General features: G+C 36.1%; 1 protein-coding gene across 1 annotated transcript in view; it reads right to left on the reverse strand.

Annotated features, from left to right (window-relative positions):
* The window catches only part of LOC125655815 (uncharacterized), a 107,999-nt gene that overhangs the window by 20,388 nt on the left and 68,959 nt on the right, over nt 1–18,652 (reverse strand). The window contains exons 43-53 of the mRNA XM_056145734.1: nt 17,099–17,449; nt 16,758–16,918; nt 16,240–16,479; nt 14,701–14,913; nt 12,306–12,416; nt 7,065–7,367; nt 4,816–5,096; nt 3,021–3,264; nt 1,435–1,560; nt 769–897; nt 542–664 (exon numbers count right to left, since the gene is read on the reverse strand). Of these exons, the coding sequence (XP_056001709.1) occupies nt 542–664; nt 769–897; nt 1,435–1,560; nt 3,021–3,264; nt 4,816–5,096; nt 7,065–7,367; nt 12,306–12,416; nt 14,701–14,913; nt 16,240–16,479; nt 16,758–16,918; nt 17,099–17,449 (2,282 nt within the window). The remainder of the gene's footprint in view (nt 1–541; nt 665–768; nt 898–1,434; nt 1,561–3,020; nt 3,265–4,815; nt 5,097–7,064; nt 7,368–12,305; nt 12,417–14,700; nt 14,914–16,239; nt 16,480–16,757; nt 16,919–17,098; nt 17,450–18,652) is intronic.

Genomic DNA, 18,652 nt, shown 5'->3' on the forward strand with positions numbered 1-18,652 from the left:
AATAGTCGGCTCAACCGAAATCGAAAGTAGTAATCACGTTGTAATCGAAAAATGTACAGTCGTTAAATAGAGGTAAGATTTCGTTAAAATACACGAAAAGGTTGTGAAAATCATGGTCGTTGGTCGCGTCAGACAGGTGGTCGTTTAATACAGGTACAATATATAGAGTAACGTCTTGGGGGGAACTTTTTATGGTCACATACGACAGTGAGTCGCTTAATACAGTGGGTCGCTATGGCAGTTTTGACTGTATTTTTTTTTTTTAATACCACAAAAATCACAATTAATGTCACTGATTCAGAAAAATCACAAATAATGTCACTGATTCACAAAAATCACAAATAATGTCACCGATTCACAAAAATCACAAATAATGTCACCGATTCAGAAAAGAATCATCACTTCAGTATCTCATGTTTTTACATGCAGTGAGGATATCTAAGACATTTGCTGTATTCAGTTGAATTTTTTCCCCAAATAGCAAAATATTTTGTTTGTGGTGAGAATTCAAAATAGAGGTAAAGCTATAGTAACAATTTACCGACGCATGTGTTGGTCTGCACGTTTTTCTCGTATCCAAAATTACAGATACACGTGTAACTGCCAACTGTGTTTTGACATCTTGAGTTAGAAGGGCAAGGATTGGATGAACATTCATTGATGTCTGAAAGTATTTAAAACATTTATTCATATTTTCATCAAACATATTTTAAAATAGCTCATTCTTCTTTTTTAAGGTAACAAAGGTAAGTTGCACAAGTTTCTTACCTGTACAAGCATATTGGGTGTCCCTGGAGTAACCGGTCTTACAGTTACAGGTATAGGAACCAACAGTGTTACTACAAGTTGTGGTGGCCTTGTTACATTTGTCGGCATTTGTCTGGCACTCATCAACATCTGTGCATAGTACAAAACTGTGTCAAATTCATGGAGAGAGAGAGAGAGAGAGAGAGAGAGAGAGAGAGAGAGAGAGAGAGAGAGAGAATAAAATATTTCCTTAACATCTATATTGAAGGGACATAGAATTTAGAAACAGTCTAAAATTTAAACCTGTACACAGTATTCAGATTTGTTCCTGGCTATTCATGTGAAATACATAGAAAATGTAATATTCATAAAACAAAATTTCATACATATTAGATCATTGGAAAATTGTTGGAACTTCTATTAAGATTAAACTACAGACTATAAGTACAGACAGATGGAAATATTGCTGATATTTTTTTATTTTATCTGTATTATTAATCTGTATTTCTTGCTTTCTGTTCCATGTATGAGTTGTGATCATCCATTTTTTTTTCATCTTGTAAATCTGACGACTTCTATCAATCATGAAAACAAAACAATAGACAGACTACTGCCTACTCCTTCTGTACTTTAATAGCTGACCTAATGACACAAGCTTTGTTGGAGACCTCTATCTGTAGTACTCACCTTGACAAGTTCGGGCATCACCGCCCAAAATATACCCAGATATGCAGGAACAGGTGTAACCATTAGCAATGTTGGTGCAGTTCTGACTACATGGGGGAGGTTTGTTCACCACACACTCATCCTTGTCTGCAAAATTAGTATGGAAACCAAATATTAACTTGGGAAAAATTTTGATATTCACAATTTTCACAGTTCTGCAAATTGGATATGTCCTTCTTAATACTTCTCTATCTACCTATGTTCTATAAATTTCAAAACATATTTAATATAAGGAAGGTTAAAAACTCAATGAATTTTGAGCCAGTTAAAGGACTAGCTAAAATCAAAAGTTGCCTGCCCTTTTCAAAATTTGCCAGACTCCTTATTTTCATCTTTTCTGCTTTTGGTATTAATTATTTGAAAGAATTTACTACAAAAGCTGATTTTTGATGTATTTGTTGTACATTGGCTATTAAAATTAGTTTGACCTCTGGGCTATCGTATGAAATTCTGCCCCCCCCCCCCCCCTCCCCCTGAAATAGACAGGCAAGCAGACTGTAACCTCCAACCCTACTAAAAGCAGTATAAGAAGACATGATTATCCAACTGTTAGGGTATATTGTTGTATCTTAAAATGAAATGAAAATGAGGAAGTCCTTTATTATTAGAAACATTGCAGTTGTTTTCAATAAACTACTTAGAAATAATTTACATCAATTTTGCTCAACTGCCTCAAAAACAATCTAAAATTATGTTTCCTGACGCAAAACATTTACAATACTGGAGCAATTGATTCCATTTTGTTATAATTCTTAAAACTGGATAAAGCAACAAAGCCCTCCATGGTATGCTAACCGTGCTACCTTTGGAGCGAGCAATTTGATCCACCTATTCATTTAACCCAGAAAATATAATGTAGTTGGTGTAAACAATGTAATGTTATCAACAATTTCGGTACTGTATACAGGGAAATATTTGCCCCTCTTTTGTTTTCGCCCTCGTTGTCACCAAGCGAATTTAAGAATGGGCGAAACTGTTTTCTCTCATATCTCTCTTTTAACGCAACTGTGCATAGGTGAATTTAAAACGTGGCGAAACTGTCTGCAAGTGTAGAAAGGCGAAAATAATACAGGGCGAAAATAACCCTGTATACAGTATGCACAAGACCTTTTTGCCCATTGACAAGTTATAGTACATCAATGTTGCATATGCATGGCAAAAACTTTACAGCATAATGTAAAATTTGCAGTAATCTCTAACAATTAAATTCAAAAACTCAATGTGATTCTGACATCTTCACATTTATAAACCTTTAGTGTCTCATTGTTTATAATTCTCCATATAAATTGTCATACAAATATATATACTTTCAACAAACAAAATTCTACACATGTATTTGAAAAATATGTTAAATTGCAAAATAAATGTGTAGCTTGCTTGTGCTATAAGGAAACAAGAAAACAATAGAAACACTGTGTTATTACTACATATTCCTAGATTATACAAATTATATCATGTGTTGTTTCATTTTTTCCCATATCAACAGAATACAAAGAAACCATGCAATATTGTCATTGATTCCTTAAATGATATACAATGTACAATACCTGAGCAAGTGATGCCGTTTCCATCGAGATGAGCTGGACAGGAACCACAGACAAATCCAGCTGGAGTGCTGGACAGATCACGAGCAAGGACATCAGTACAGTCCACTCCTGGCCAACAGGGATTGGCCGCACAACCATCCTGGTCATTCTCACAAAAGTTACCATCATATCCTGTCACACAGGTACAGGGAACAATGAAAAACTGGTCACTGCTGTCTACATTGAAGCCACACGTACCACCATTCTACATACAAATTGGATCATTAACATTCTGACTGGACTGAAAATTCTTTATATATCTAAGTCAAATTCTAATTTTCGGGAGCATTTCTTCAGAAACAAGAGGCCCATGGGCCAAATTGCTCACCTGAGTCACCTTGGCCCATATCTGAAGACTTTCCATATATATTTGCATGTAAAACCTAATAGTCCCTATTATGGCCCAAACTACCCTTTGCAAACTTGAATCTACACTATGTCAGAAAGCTTTCATGTAAATGTCAACTTCTTTGGCCCAATGGTTCTTGAGAAGAAGATTTTAAAATCTTTTTCCTATATTTGACCCCCCCCCCCCACTTGTGGCCCCATCCTACCCCCCGGGGGCCATGATTTGAAAAAACTTGAATCTGCACTATGTCAGAAAGTTTTCATGTAAAAATCAGCTTTTCTGGCTTAGTGGTTCTTGAGAAGAAGATTTTTAAAAAATTTTCCTATATATTTGTATGTAAAACTTTGATCCCCTATTGTGGCACCATCCAACCCCAGGGGCCCATGATTTGAACAAACTTGAATCTGCATTATGTCAGGAAGCTTTCGTGTAAATCTCAGCTTTTCTGGCTTAGTGGTTCTTGAGAAGATTTTTAAAGTTTTTCCCTATATATTTGTATGTAAAACTTTGACCCCCCCTTGTGGCCCCATCCTACCACCGGGGGCCATGATTTGAACAAACTTGAATCTGCAATATGTCAGGAAGCTTTCAGGTAAATTTCAGCTCTTCTGACCCAGTGGTTCTTGAGAAGAAGATTTTTAAATGACCCCACCCTATTTTTGCATTTTTGTGATTATCTCCCCTTTGAAAGGGATATGGCCCTTCATTTGAACAAACTTGAAAGCCCTTCACCCAAGGATGCTTTTGGCCATGTTTGGTTGAAATTGGCCCAGTGGTCCATGAGAAGAAGATGAAAATGTGAAAAGTTTACAGACAGACGGACAGACAGACAGACGGACGTCGGACAAAATGTGATCAGAAAAGCTCACTTGAGCCTTCGGCTCAGGTGAGCTAAAAATGAGTGTAGTTTATTACATAATAATATACAGTATATTGGGTAATTTTAGTGTGCTGGAAATGTTGGGTTTTTTGACAGATGAGGAAAATTTGCCAAAAAAGCACCATATATATATATATATATATATATATATGGTGCTTTTTTTACAAATAGAAATTAAGTGCATCAAAATATATACTTTTAAAGGTAAAATGTACAATGGATATATAATCACTCATATATGATATATATTCACTAAATGATATTGTTTTTAAAAAAAAAGGCATTAAGATTTTAAAATCCCCAAAATATTTCTTGCCAAAATTAAACATTTGATATTTCATTACTGAAAATCACTCATATTTTGGAATCCTTCCTTACTGAAAATATCGAGGAGACAAAGTTTTCAACAGACATTAATTTTAGAATTGTTCATTATTGTGCCCTCTACATTATAACTTAACAATATCCATCTTTATGAGCAGGAATGGTAATTGTGTCCTCTACATTATACACATGTAACTTCTTACCTTACACTTGCACAATTTAATTTTTGGAGTCCACAGAGACTGGGCCTTCCCATCAGACACTGTGACCTGGATAGACATGGAGTTACTGTCCGGAACATTGATCCAGGTCAGTCTTTTAGTTGCATTATCCACACTAAGTCCAGAAGGAGCATCATTATTCAAAAAGAAAGAGATGGTGTCCCCTGAATTTTGATCCTCAGCCACTAGCTGTAGTGAGAAATTACCACCAACCGATACCTGGATTGTAACATTGCCATTCTTTATCTCTGGTGGATAGTTGGCTACAAAGAAATAAAGGTGACTTGAAAACCAAACAAAATTACATACACATGAAATGTGGATGGAAAAAAATCTTTATATTAAGAGCACAAGTTAAAGAGTGACCAAAGACCAATTCCAAGTGTAAAATTACATAGAACAATTATTATACGGATTAACGTAGACAAAGTAGACAAAAGAAGGTCATGTGTGACTAAGTTTGTGGTTTACATGACATGGATATTATAGAGGAATATTACAGCGTCATAATAGCCAACCTCCTTTGGAAATGTGACTGAAAATATAAATACCAGCATGCGTACATTTGTTTTCAATCTTAATTGCCTCGCTGGGTAGCTAAGCAGGTTTATGTGTCGTTACTGTAGATTTTAAATCTAAATTGCCTCGCTGGGTAGCTCAGCAGGTTTATGTGTCGTTACTGTAGTTTTAAATCTTAATTGCCTCGCTGGGTAGCTCAGCAGGTTTATGTGTCGTTACTGTAGTTTGTACGTTCAAGTCTAGGATAGGTTCTAATTTTTATTCAGATCATTTTCTACTAAAACTGCATCTTTTCACTAAATGAGTTAAATTTGAAACCATATAATTTCTAACTATCATTGTGCATATCCTCCACTTTCCATACATATCATATTTCTCTTGTGTGTTATTCCTCCTCAAGAACATACATGATGTGCCTGACATTTTCCCTTAAATCATTTTTGCATCTCCTTGATATGAAGAGTTTTTATATGATTTCTGAAATAGGTTTGAATTTTATTTTGTTACAGAAGTAATATGACCATACTTCATACATGCCAACTTTCCCGATTTGTGCAGGATTCTCCCGATTTGAAGCAACTGAAAAGGCAAATCCCGATATCCCAATCGGGATTGCAAAAATACCCTGAAATCCCGATTTTCTAAAAATATCTCCCATTTTACGACAACAAACCCCCATTTCCAACCGGAATTTGAAATCCCGCGTCATTTCTGAACTGGCCAATCAGAAATCGGGACAATAGTCAGCCATTTCTGTTTACCTGTGTCGCGTGGTATCAGGGTGGTTTAATTTACCTGGTCTGCCTGTGTCAGGGTGCTTATTGGACAGTGCGAAGCATGTTTTGATAGTAATTAATCGGGAAGACGGATTTCAAATTGACATATCCTTTACACAAACGTGAATGACAACGATGATAGTGCCACCACCAAACAATCGGACATTCCCGATTTTTGCCTCTTGCTGACAGCATCCAAAATATGTAATAAGGTACGTCAAAGTGTTTTTTCTTAAAATATAGTTTGTTAAAGTTAATGGTAAAACACACTTGATGTTATGTTAATATATGATACATGTACAATGATTAGATTGATATTTTACTTGAAAAGACAAATATTTATTTCATGGTAAAATTTTGTGAATTTTGAGCTTTGAAAAAGGTCGTCGCGTGCAAAATCACCCATGGGGATTTTTAAAAGTTGGCATGTATGATACTTTGTATACTGGCCTGGATAGCTCAGTAGTTAGATCACCTGACTAGTAATGCATAGGTCCTAGGTTAGAACCCCAACTGTTCCCAAGATTTTTTTCTCCTATTGCTACAATAACTTTATAATGTCTATATATACAAACTTCTGTAATACACAAGAGCTACATGCAACTTTACATGTTTACTTGCAGCAACCAGGAACTATCAAAATATGCTAACCCTTTTTAAAACAGACATGGTAATATACCCCAAGATGTTTTGTAGAAACAAGAGAGAATGCAGGTGAATTGTACGTGAAATGTCACCAAAAAATATCTATTATTGAGAAATGACGTGTATGTCCAGAAGCAAGGTGAATTTGGTAAAGTTGTATTTGAAATTGCGTATTGTGTCCTTGTACAAGGCAATTTATTCATATTGTTCTTAATCTATCCATCCGAGCCTATACTGGACTCTCATTTATTTCATCAAAATCTTCAACACAAAATGTTAGAGCAAACTCACCAAGAGTGGACTGTGTTTCTGCTAAAGCCGTCTTGGTGTCAGAGGTAGCTGAAGCCAAAGCAGCATTTTCTGTAACCTTGAAATCAAAGTAACATTCCCTGCGCTTTTCTGGATCAGAATCTGTGGAAGCCCCTTTGTTACAAGTATTGATGGCTTGAGTTTTCTTGGCAGGATCCGGAAACATAATGGTCAGGTTAGCATTGAAGAAGACTGGGGTGTAAGCTGTATCTACGTGGCTAGCCCAGTTAGTGTTGTTTGGACTTCCATCATACGTAAACAGAGTAGCGTTCTCGTCGTTTTGCCCTTCATAAAAAAAAATATATAGGCTTTAAATCATTAAAATTGGCACCAAGTTTTCTATGCAGAATTTAGGCAATTCATTATCTTGTGTTCATCTGAAAGATGTCATCTGATGGTTACAATATCTTATTCCAAATACAATTGGTGTAAACTTGACAAATGCAACTAAAAACTAGTCTGAGTTTAGGTTGAACTTCATCAATTTCGAAAATGGTTTGATATATGGTTTAATAGTTTGGCACTAAATGGAAAGTTTCTGTTCAAAAAAAGAAAACATCAAAAATAGCTAACATAGCACTTACATACCTATTTGATTTATTTTTTGCAATCAGAAGAAGAAACTTCTGCAACTTATTTTCATTTGTGTGAAAACCGCAGTTGAAAAACAATTGTTGATTGATCAAATATGTTTTTGCACAGCTAACGCCTACAAACAATTGCAGATATATTTCCAGGGATATTTTGGAGTGTGTGGGGCAACAGTTTTCAATCTTGTGAAATGCATTTTGTCTGTTATGTTCTGAATTAACTTTAACGAATTTTTCACAGCAAGGATGATCAGTAAACTGCTCAATACGATCAGACTGTTGGAAACAAGTGCTGCACTCCAGTACCAAAACTTCTGCAGTCTCCATGTTGAACAGAGTTAAAACCACCAAAACAGCACTTGGAGGTGGTTGCAAGTTTTCCAGAAACTAGTTTCAGCTTAAGACCAATAAATGAAAAAAAACCCACCTGGTTTTGAAAATAAATGGAAAGTTTTAAAAACCGAGTTGAAACCTAAACTGGTTTCTCTGCAATAAAAACTCCCTTAAGAAGAAAAATGATTGACAAGGAAGCATGTGCAAGATGCTGTTAACAAATAAGATGGAGTTGAGGATAAATATAAATTTCTCATATTTTGTACAAGTAAAAAATAATTTTAAATGATATTAATTAAGGCAATGTCTTTTACAACGATGCTGAATATTTCATTCATGAAAAAGTCCATGAAGGCTCCAGGGAAAAAGTTTCATTATATTTTTATACACATTGTTACAATGTAGCAATTTCACATTAAATGCTCTATGAAAAACAAAATTCTGACAAAATGTGTTGTCAATTACATATACGAGAACAAATGTAAAGGCAAGCATCATAGTCATTCAGACTGTTTTGTTTGAAACCCTAAATTTATCCAGCTTCAAACTAATCTTCCAAGAACAATAAAGATTAATTTGCCTTCATGCCAGATTAATCTCATTTAATTGACGGAAGAACTGTTTTCCAATGTTGGCCGATCTAAAAATCGAACGAATTAATCAAAACCAAAGCCATCATAGTACGAGTTAATGTGTAGATAGCACTTCCTTTTCCGTCCCAGACACGAGCAGATTAGCACTGAAACATAGCAGATGCTCTCTAAGAATTTTCCATCGACATCATCATCATGCCTCACAATAGGAGAATTTTCCATCGACATCATGAGAAGTACTACTCGGTTCTGTGGTGTAGTGGTTATCACGTCTGCTTTACACGCAGAAGGTCAGATTAGCACTGAAACATAGCAGACGCTCTCTAAGAATTTTCCATCGACATCATGATCATGCCTCACAATAGGAGAATTTTCCATCGACATCATGAGAAGTACTACTGCCGGGGTGTAATTCGCCACTGTCGAGGAGGTCTCACAATAGGAGAAGCCGAAGGGAGTGATTTGAGAACTTCATCTTCCCAGCTCAAGCACGGGGGAGACGACGCGCTACGAGATACGGAACGAACAACTTTCCTTCTTTCTTTGCTTGTAACAGGTATATGTACTTTTCTTGCTGCCCCTTGGGGGCCCTTGTTTGGGGGGTGGGGTTTTTTCTATACGCGATGACACCATGTGCCTAGTGAAGCGAATCTTCGCACATGTTGTCTATTGACGAATAACGTCTGCCTGTAATTTTTCTAGCATTAGGTTAGAAATGTAAAAAACAAGGGTCCATGAACTCTTGAAATACTGGAGGGATTTAGAATGGCAGTCTACCGATCTGGGAACGGGTGGTTTACATATATGAACAGTCTCGGATCCACACTCATCTGGGGAATCATAAACCCTGGATAATTCTGTCCCTCACGACAATTACCTACCCACACTGGCCCAGAATCAACACTAATATATACCTTAAAGTTGTCCGTATTACAGTACATGACACGAGTTTTATACACCCTACCGTGGAAAGACCACGATGGAAAATCCACGGAGATACACCGTGTCCTCCGTGTTCCACGGTGTGTGTTATTTGCGAATACACACATCTGCTAAGAGCTTTGTTCTGGCCACGGGCGCCTTGCGGGAGATGTGAAAATGTGCCGCAGGCCAAATAATCAAGATAAGGGTGGAATTTTAAGAAAAGAAAAAATGTCAATAATCCCCCCCCCCTGATACTTATATTGTTTTTCAGCATATTGAGCCGATTCCAACGATACCAAACACTACATATTATGTTTCCCACTCCCTACGATCTTTCTCCGTCAGCTCTCTCCAGATAGCATTGGCCGACCAACTCTATGTCTCCCAGGAACTGTATATTTAGAGCGCACTTTACGAAGCTAGTATACTATACATCCATATATATATATATATCTACTACATTTGGTGCCGTTGACCACCCCTGGTCTTGCAGGTGAAGGTCCTGTCAGGGGCCAGAAGAATCTGGGTTATGTGTCTTCGAGGGCGAAAACTGTTTAAGGCAGGAAGAATGTAGTAATTAGGGCTATACGGTCCGTGGATATCGACCTGGATAGCTCAGTGGTTGGAGCACCTGTCTGGTAGTGCAGGGGGTCCTTGGTGCGATTCCCGGTCCAGACAAAGAGTTTCTCCTCTCTCCTATATATACTAATACATTTATATATTTACTACATTTGGTGCTGTTGACTACCCCTGGTCTTGCAGTCGCAGGTCCTGTCAGGGGTCAGAATCTGGGTTATGTGTCTTCGAGGGCGAAGACTGTTTAAGGAGGGAGGAATGTAGTAATTAGGGCTATACGGACCGTGAATGTCGGCCTGGATAGCTCAGTGGTTAGAGCACCTGACTAGTAATGCAGGGGTTCCCGGTACAGCCGAAGAGAGTTTCTCCTCTCTCCTATATATAATTCAATATATATATACTACAAATTTGTTGGTACTCCCGTAGCTGAGCTTTGCAACACTTCTTTATAATCATCCAACAAAGGGTTTGTTGTCCCTTATCCTGGGGGAAGGTATCCCCTGAGTAATGGAGGAACATCATATCGATGTATGTGGCGGGTCCGTAGGGATGGATGGGAGGGTTGTGGGCATATCTGGCTCGTTGTTTCCCTGCCCAGCCATTATGCATAGTGGTGGGCACAATGTTGGGTAGACAGGTTGTCTACAAATGTATGCAATGTAGAGCATGTTATCAAGTAAAAAATGTTGGGTAGACAGGTTGTCTACAAATGTATGCCATGTAAGGCAAAGTTTTCGATTGGGGTCATAGCAAAGCCTGCAGGCTTGGGGCCCTCTCCACCTCTCATAACAGGAGGGGAGACTTAGTACTGGAGTACTTGGGTAGAGAAGTACTACTAACCAGAAGCAATCACCGGGAAACTGGGTATACAGATGTGCTCTCAACCACCTCGGACCCAAATGTCTAGTACCTAAATTTGGGATCCTTGCCACCTGCGCCCAACGCAGGGCCACTGGTTTTGCCCGGTACTTATTAGTCGGTATACCAGCTATCCCTTCTGGACCCAGTTTTTTATTGTATATCCCACAATGCGGCCGTTTCAATGCCAATTCCCTAATGTCCATCACAGTTCGGAACATACATGTACCCTTTTGATTAGTCTTTAAAAAACACAATAAACTATAATACTCTTGTTGTCTAGTTAGCATCAGGAATGGTAATGGGTATGTGAATATCACCAAATTCAAGGAATCTTATGTTTGTAAGCATTCCTCCCTGACTGTTCAATTAATCTAACTCTATCATGCATAAATTTCTGATGAATAAACTTCATTCATCCTCCATAACATGTATTAAAATAAATGCTTTTATGAATATATATAATTTATAGACAGCAACAACTTAATTATGCCTACTACCCCTATAACAGTCTTCACGAAAACTCAGTGGTCCGAAGACCGAGGCCAGTGAATTTTACGGTCGGGTCAGTGAAAATTAAAAATCAGGAAGTCCGATGGGCTTGTAGACCTTTTGTAAGTCACATTAAATATAAATATGTTGGATTTAGATATTCTAAATGTCTTATTTGCTTAAATTTACCATCAAAATAAAAATAAATATAAAAAAATAGCACATAAAGTAAGTGTTTGGACATCGTGGCTTGTTTATTTCTTAAAGAACGATAACTATACTTGTAATTGTCAAGATAACTTGTACGTTGGTCGCGTGAATATTAAAGGAACTTGTTGAAACAACAAAAATGGCCGCGTTCTGTATCGCACCGCACACCGATAATTGCTGCTATATTGCATTGTCCAGCTAAAATGAACTTCGTCAATTGCAGTTATCTCTGATTTTATGCAATTTCTATAGTTTATAGAATTGATAAATCATTTACATTTGATGTTTGTAGAGAAGGCTAGTCTGGCTACTTCCTAAGTCATGTTTGTGAAAAATACGTGAATTTGTAGTCTTGTTGTTTGTGGGCGAAGAGAGAAAATACCGCGTATGGTGTTATTTTTCTGGTATCGACAGAAAGGATGTCTTAGGGTAGATATAAATAAGAGTAATAACCATAGTTTCAGGAAATTAATTGTAAAATTTTACAAGGATTCCATAGTGTATGTGATAAACATGAAAATTTAGGGAGCCAGTAAATTTCACTGTGGGTCAGTAAATTCAGACAGTTCACTGGTCCGACTGGCCAGCAAGTTTTAAATGTTTTCGTGAAGACTGTTATAGACAGATGACAACAATTGAAATCTCACATTTCACTCCGTATGTGTAGATGACACTCTCGACTGAGTCAGAAGGTGTGACACTTCCATTTGGTGAAGTAAAGTCATTACTAGTTGAACCATCAAAGTTGCCCAAGAGTCCTAGAAAAAATAAAACACAGGTCAGAGTAAATGTATCTTGATTCAATAAACTATAATTAGTATTTCAACAAGGTGTTTTCAGTTATGTTGATGGTGTTACCATTAAGGCGAGCACAAGTACTAAGCATTCATAAGAGGATTCTGAAGATTTTCCTGGGTGGGTGAATGTGTGTGTCATCATGTGAAATTTCCCCTAAATCTATTCTAGGGTACAACACTTAGTATTTTGCAACCAAAAGTGCACAAAAATAAGCAAATATATTTATTTTCTACCAAGCTTTAGGAGTGGATGTTGCTCCCCCCCCCCCCCCCCCCCTTCCCTCTAAATGTGTGCCTACCATGGAAATAAAGATGTTTAATTGAAAAAAAAGAGAGAATGAAAATGTTATGTAATATAATGAAGATTGCATAACAGTTTAAATGATATCTTCATAAATCTCTGTTCGATGCCAAGGTGGTGAAAATCCTCATGTAGCACTGACATATTCTTTGTAAAGAAATTAGAACAAATTATCACATATTGCACAGAATCCTAATCTTTAAGCCACTGATAAAATATTTCAGCATTCACATCTTGTAGATACATGTTTAATTCATATTGTACATCCCTCTTCCAGCATTCTTTTACATTGGTTACAATACTTTGAGATCCATTAAAGCCTATGATTACTGATAACAATCAAGCTATTTGAGATCATTATAGATTACATGTATGTATAAAGCTTACATTCTCATCTTTTCATACACATATTAAGTGCAATTTCTCTGTCTATATGTGGAAAAAACAGAGGTTTGTATTTTTTGTTGCACAAAACTCCTAATTTTGTTCTCAGATCAATGAGATTTGACTTTGAAGGATAAAATGGATTGTCATTATAGGATTATGAGAGGTATTTTTGAAAAAAAACAACAACACTGGATATGTTTTAGACTTGAATTCTTTAGAGCTTGCTACTGAATTCAAATATATTGCTGGTAACCATTAAATTTTTAAGCTGAAACTAGAAAACTAACACGATAGGAAATTAAAGTTATCACATGTCATGGGACGTGCTGACAGATGGACAAAGTGATTACATTAGGAATCCGAGCTTTGCCTCTAAATTCTCAGAAAATCTTCTCAAGTTGTTGTGTGTCATAATCTTACTAATATAAAAAAAATTCCAAGTCCCATAATTTTGTAAAGACAAACCCAAATCAAAAGGGGTATTCCTCTGCTTAATCCAAGTATTATGTATCAAATAATCTTCCCAAGGAAACATAAATTATCGTGCGCCATAGACAGACAGATACTGGAGAAAATGAGATTTACGCTCAGGTGCCCTAAATAATTGTAAAGATCTTCTTTAAATTTGTGGTTATTCTTCCTTTACTGTATATACTCGCCTATAAGTCGATCCGCCTATTAAGTCGGTTGTATTTTTAAAGGTTATTTTGTAGGAATTTGCCATTGACCCGCTTATAAGTCGGTACAAATTTTTGTAAGAATCGGTTGACAATTTCAAGTCAATGCTCTAGTGTTTTTACCTATGTTGCAAATAATATTTTGAAAAATTAATAATTATGAGGTGCTCAATATCCAAGCCATATCTGTTTGGGGTTTAAACGCATCCCTTGATCTATTATGGACGATGATCCCTTGTTTACCTAAGCAATTATGGTCTCCTAATTACCAGTACCTGACACCGTGTTTACTTAGTGGCACGCGCCTCTCGAAAACTGTTATTGTGGGATTCCGGTATAATTCATTGTATCAACAATAGAGTTTTTAAGAGTCAAGAATGATAATCTAAATTCTGTTAACAATATTCAATCTTTTATGAAATATATTTCAGCTGGTATATATATGAATATTTCAATATTAAATCGGGTTCGTAATTCAATTTCACCGATAAACGATAGATTAGTTGAATTGAAAGTATTAGTTACCGGTACGCGGTATGTAAATAATTTTTAACTAGATAAAAATATGTAAATACTTGTACTTTATACATAATTTTAAAATACATAAACAATACATCTAGATATTTGCGAACAATAATCATCTGTGTGGTAGTCCATGACAATCATCGGAGTTGATTAAAAAACACTACATTACGCCGCCCAGAAAAATACCAATCTTCTTAGGACGCGCCTATAAGTCGGACATAGTTTTGGACCAAAAATTGACTCCCAAAAGTCCGACTTACATGTATAGGCGAGTATATACGGTAATATTGTAACCTATATAGAGATTACCAGTACTAACAACTTGTCTTGTGAAAAAGAAAATAAGAAACTATACCTGTGAAATTACTGCGGTAGCTGGAAGATGCTGAAATGACCAGCTGAAACATTGCATTGTTAAGCTGTACACCTGCTGTCAGTCCTCCACTAAAGATCATTTTGTAAGTGGTTATGTTGCTGCTGCTGACTGCTTTTGTGATTGACACTTCATTCCAATCCACGGCTCCTCCAGAGAAATCCATAGACTGAACTGCGCCATTTTTTAGGATTTCTGTTGAGGAAAAATAGCGAGTACTCTCAACATGCCGACTTTAGGCAGACCATGAAAACCTTGGCTGGGAGAAAATCCCCAAAACAATGCAACTTCAAAATTCAAATGGTATCACCCATGTATATACCTAAATTTCAAACCTTTTCCTGGTAAGTTTTAGAAAATATTAACAAATAATGTTTTGAATATTCACAACAGTTCCTATGTTTTTATTATAAAGATTAGAAGAACATCTATCCAAATCATTTAGGCATGTTTTATTAGATATTCATGTCATGCATCAAATCACATTTAAATTTGGACTCTAGAATCACTTTTCTGCCAAATAAACAGAACACTTTTTTCTATTATTCCAGAAAAAATCACAAAAAAATCATATAAAATAATTGAAAGCTAGTACATGTATTACTCCTTCGATCATCATAAAATCACAATACACAAGAGGGTGTTTTAATAAGCCATTAAATAAAATTTTGGTGTAATAAGCTACCTTAAAGAAAGTATTTTGCATCTGAAAAAAACTTGGATGCACACACATCTAATTTACTAGTAAGATCATTGAAGAATTTTTATAGGTATTCAAATTAACTAGCCCAAGGGCTAATGTTCTTTACAATGCATTGGCCCAAATCCATTATTTACTAGCCCCAGACCATAGGGCCATTAATTACTTTGAGCCCTGAACAACCATCAGCTGAGTGCATTTGTCACCTTGCTATGTCTATGATACAAAACTTTCTAAACAGTATTAAAAGTTTATGTAGCATCCCAGCTTAGTTTAAAACAGATTTTAAAGACTGCAGTTTACATGCATAAGAGGAATTTAACCTGCTTTAACATATCCTTCCAAGTAAACTGAAAAATTTATGTTTAAAAAGGTACCCCACTTAATGACACAAATTCAAAAAGTTGAGTTTCAATATGGTAGAATGGAGACAGAAACAGTGGATTAAATTTGTGAAGCATGACCATAAGCCTTGAATTACCTATAAAATCTTGAGAGATTTGTTGGCAACATTTTCCTCAATCACATGGTTATCCAGTATACCCCAGGGTACAGCAGTTAAATATGAGTAAAAACACATTGTGTTCTAAGAAATTAAACTGAAACATCTATAATGTGGTCACCCTTATACAGAAATATTGGTCCACATTTAACATTCGATTCCTCATCCATGCAAGTTTATTAGGAATGGAATCATAATCAATCAGCCACACTCAGCATTTAAAGCTTGAATTATAAGGTGCACCTAAAGGTACACAACATTCGCTCTTCCAAACTTCAAGGAATGGACCCCACATTTTATTTCATGAACATTTATCTACCTGCATCTGTAGCTGCAGAATTCAATCTGAATTCCACTTTATCACTGTTAGGATTGGACTGTTTTCCTGCTATTGCACTTATAAATGTAGCACTCTTCACACCCGCAGCATTTCTCTGAGGTGAAAATCGTCCTTGAACCTCAACATCTGCTGCTTTCATCAGTACAAATTCTCCGTGTCCATTGAAAGTGAAGGATAAACCATCTAGTGTTGTCAAATGTGGATCTCCCAAGGCACCACCTAGTGAATGCAAAAAAAGTGTTTATCACATGTGGTTTTCCCAAAGCATCACCTTATTGAATGAAAAAATATAGAGTTGTTCAATGTGAATCTTGTTAAAAATGCATTCTATCTGAAGGTGTCCTCTATATTCATTTAAATCGGAAAAGCAGTTGCTCAGATATCAAAACTACTTTGCTATAACTGCACCGCATATCAATCGATAGAAGGAATTTCATTAAGCATGAACTGTTTTAAACATGAATTGCTTAAATTTTCTAATTTCTGAGCATACTGACCTGCTCCACTGGCCACAAAGTTATCAGATGTGCATACAGGCAGTACCTCCACAAACTTAGCACAAAGGTCCTCTCTTGAAGCATAACTATTTTCAGCATTACAACAAATGCCAAAGTTCTTATCTGCTGAAATTTGTTCAGCTGAAGTCGGCTGTCCAATCCTACAGTAGAAAGTGTATTATTTATCAACATTAATAGCCCTGATAAGGCTATAGTTAAAATCATTTCAATCATTTGCCAGATGCTTAAATATTAACTGTAAAATTTACACGCAAAGTTTTGCAATTAACTGCACTCAGGTGACATAATTTTGCAAACAAATTAATTTTCTTCATATATACATGTATGTGTTGAATCCTTTGGCAAGTGTAGGGTCTAAAATCAATCCTTTGTTTCCTTTGTCGTAGCAACAACGTTGGCTGCGTTGATCACGGGTCGTACTTGACAAAGCACTTCGCTTGGCATAGCAGGTCATGGTACTAGGAATTCCTGCACTTGTGAATTCTTTGAGTGAGTCTGTGGTCTGTAACAGACTTGGTGGACATTTGCTGACATCTGCTGTCACAACTGCTTTCTGTGGGTTTGTTTGGTTTGACTTTTGATTCTTAATATAAGTAGTACATTGCAGACCTGGATGAGCTGGGGCCATTGACTTGGAGATACGATAATATGAAAATCCTTTTCTCTTCCATCTTTCAAAAAAAACAAACCAATACACACTGTATGTTAAATTTAGTATGTGTATCTCAAAAGTAAATATACCTGTTTATTATATGATTGAGTAATTTCAAGCTTTATGACTGGCTCAGATCCAACAAACAAACAAACTAAATGTGTCGGCACGACACAAATGTCCCCGCCTGTAGTAAAGTCAATTGTAGGAAATTCATCAACATATAACATTGAATATGGTATTCAGATTGTATGTTACACACACTTAGTACAATGAAGAATTCAATGACAATCCTTTATATGTTTTAACAGCCATAAAATAGATACAATGATTTTTCTACATTAATGGGGCACAACTCCATCAAAATCAATGAACAGGAACAAAACTCAAACTTGATCTGTAACTCGTTAATATATATATCCGCATACAAAAAATCAGTTCCATATCTCAAGGCGTTTAGAAAAAAGTCCAGTCAACTGATCGCAACAGTAATTTTTCTAAGTTAGAGGGGCACAACTCCATAAACAATCAACGAACTGGAACAAAACTCAAACTCGATCTGTAACTCGTCAATATACACCTGCATACAAAAAATCAATTCCAATATCTCAAGGCGTTTAGAAAAAAAGTCTGGAAAACTGGGTGTTGTGGAAGGATGGGACAAGGGAAAAACTATATGCCCCATAAAAAATAAAACCATCATATTCACTTATATGTGCCGTCTTCAACATTGGACCAAACCCAAATTAATTTATACAAATGATTATAATTTTTTGGTCATTCAATGAAAACTCGAGTTTCTACTCACTTTTGACTAGGTCTTGCAGTACATAATTGTAAAGAAAGGGTTACTTCTATCACTTAAATAGTGTAACAATTGTTGAATTATATATATCACTCAGACTCAATCTAAAGATTACCAAACACGTACGGTAAGTTCCAGTAGCTAGTTTCGATGTTTTTTAATTATTTGGTCATAAAATACACAAAATCTTGAGTCTCTAATTACTTTTGACTAGGTCCTTCAATGTATTTGTATACAAAAAAAAAAAAAAAAAAAAAAAAAAATAAAAAAAAAATAGAAGGCCAGGTATCGTTTTGTGGTCTCCAGTTGCCAGTTTCAACGTTCTGAATTATTCAATCACGATTAAACAATTATTGACATTTTCTAGGTCAACACGATTCTCTAGCTACCCTTTACGTACAAAATTAACCTTGCCCT

Source organism: Ostrea edulis, chromosome 7 (genome assembly GCF_947568905.1).
Source record: "Ostrea edulis chromosome 7, xbOstEdul1.1, whole genome shotgun sequence".
Lineage (NCBI taxonomy): Eukaryota > Metazoa > Mollusca > Bivalvia > Ostreida > Ostreidae > Ostrea > Ostrea edulis.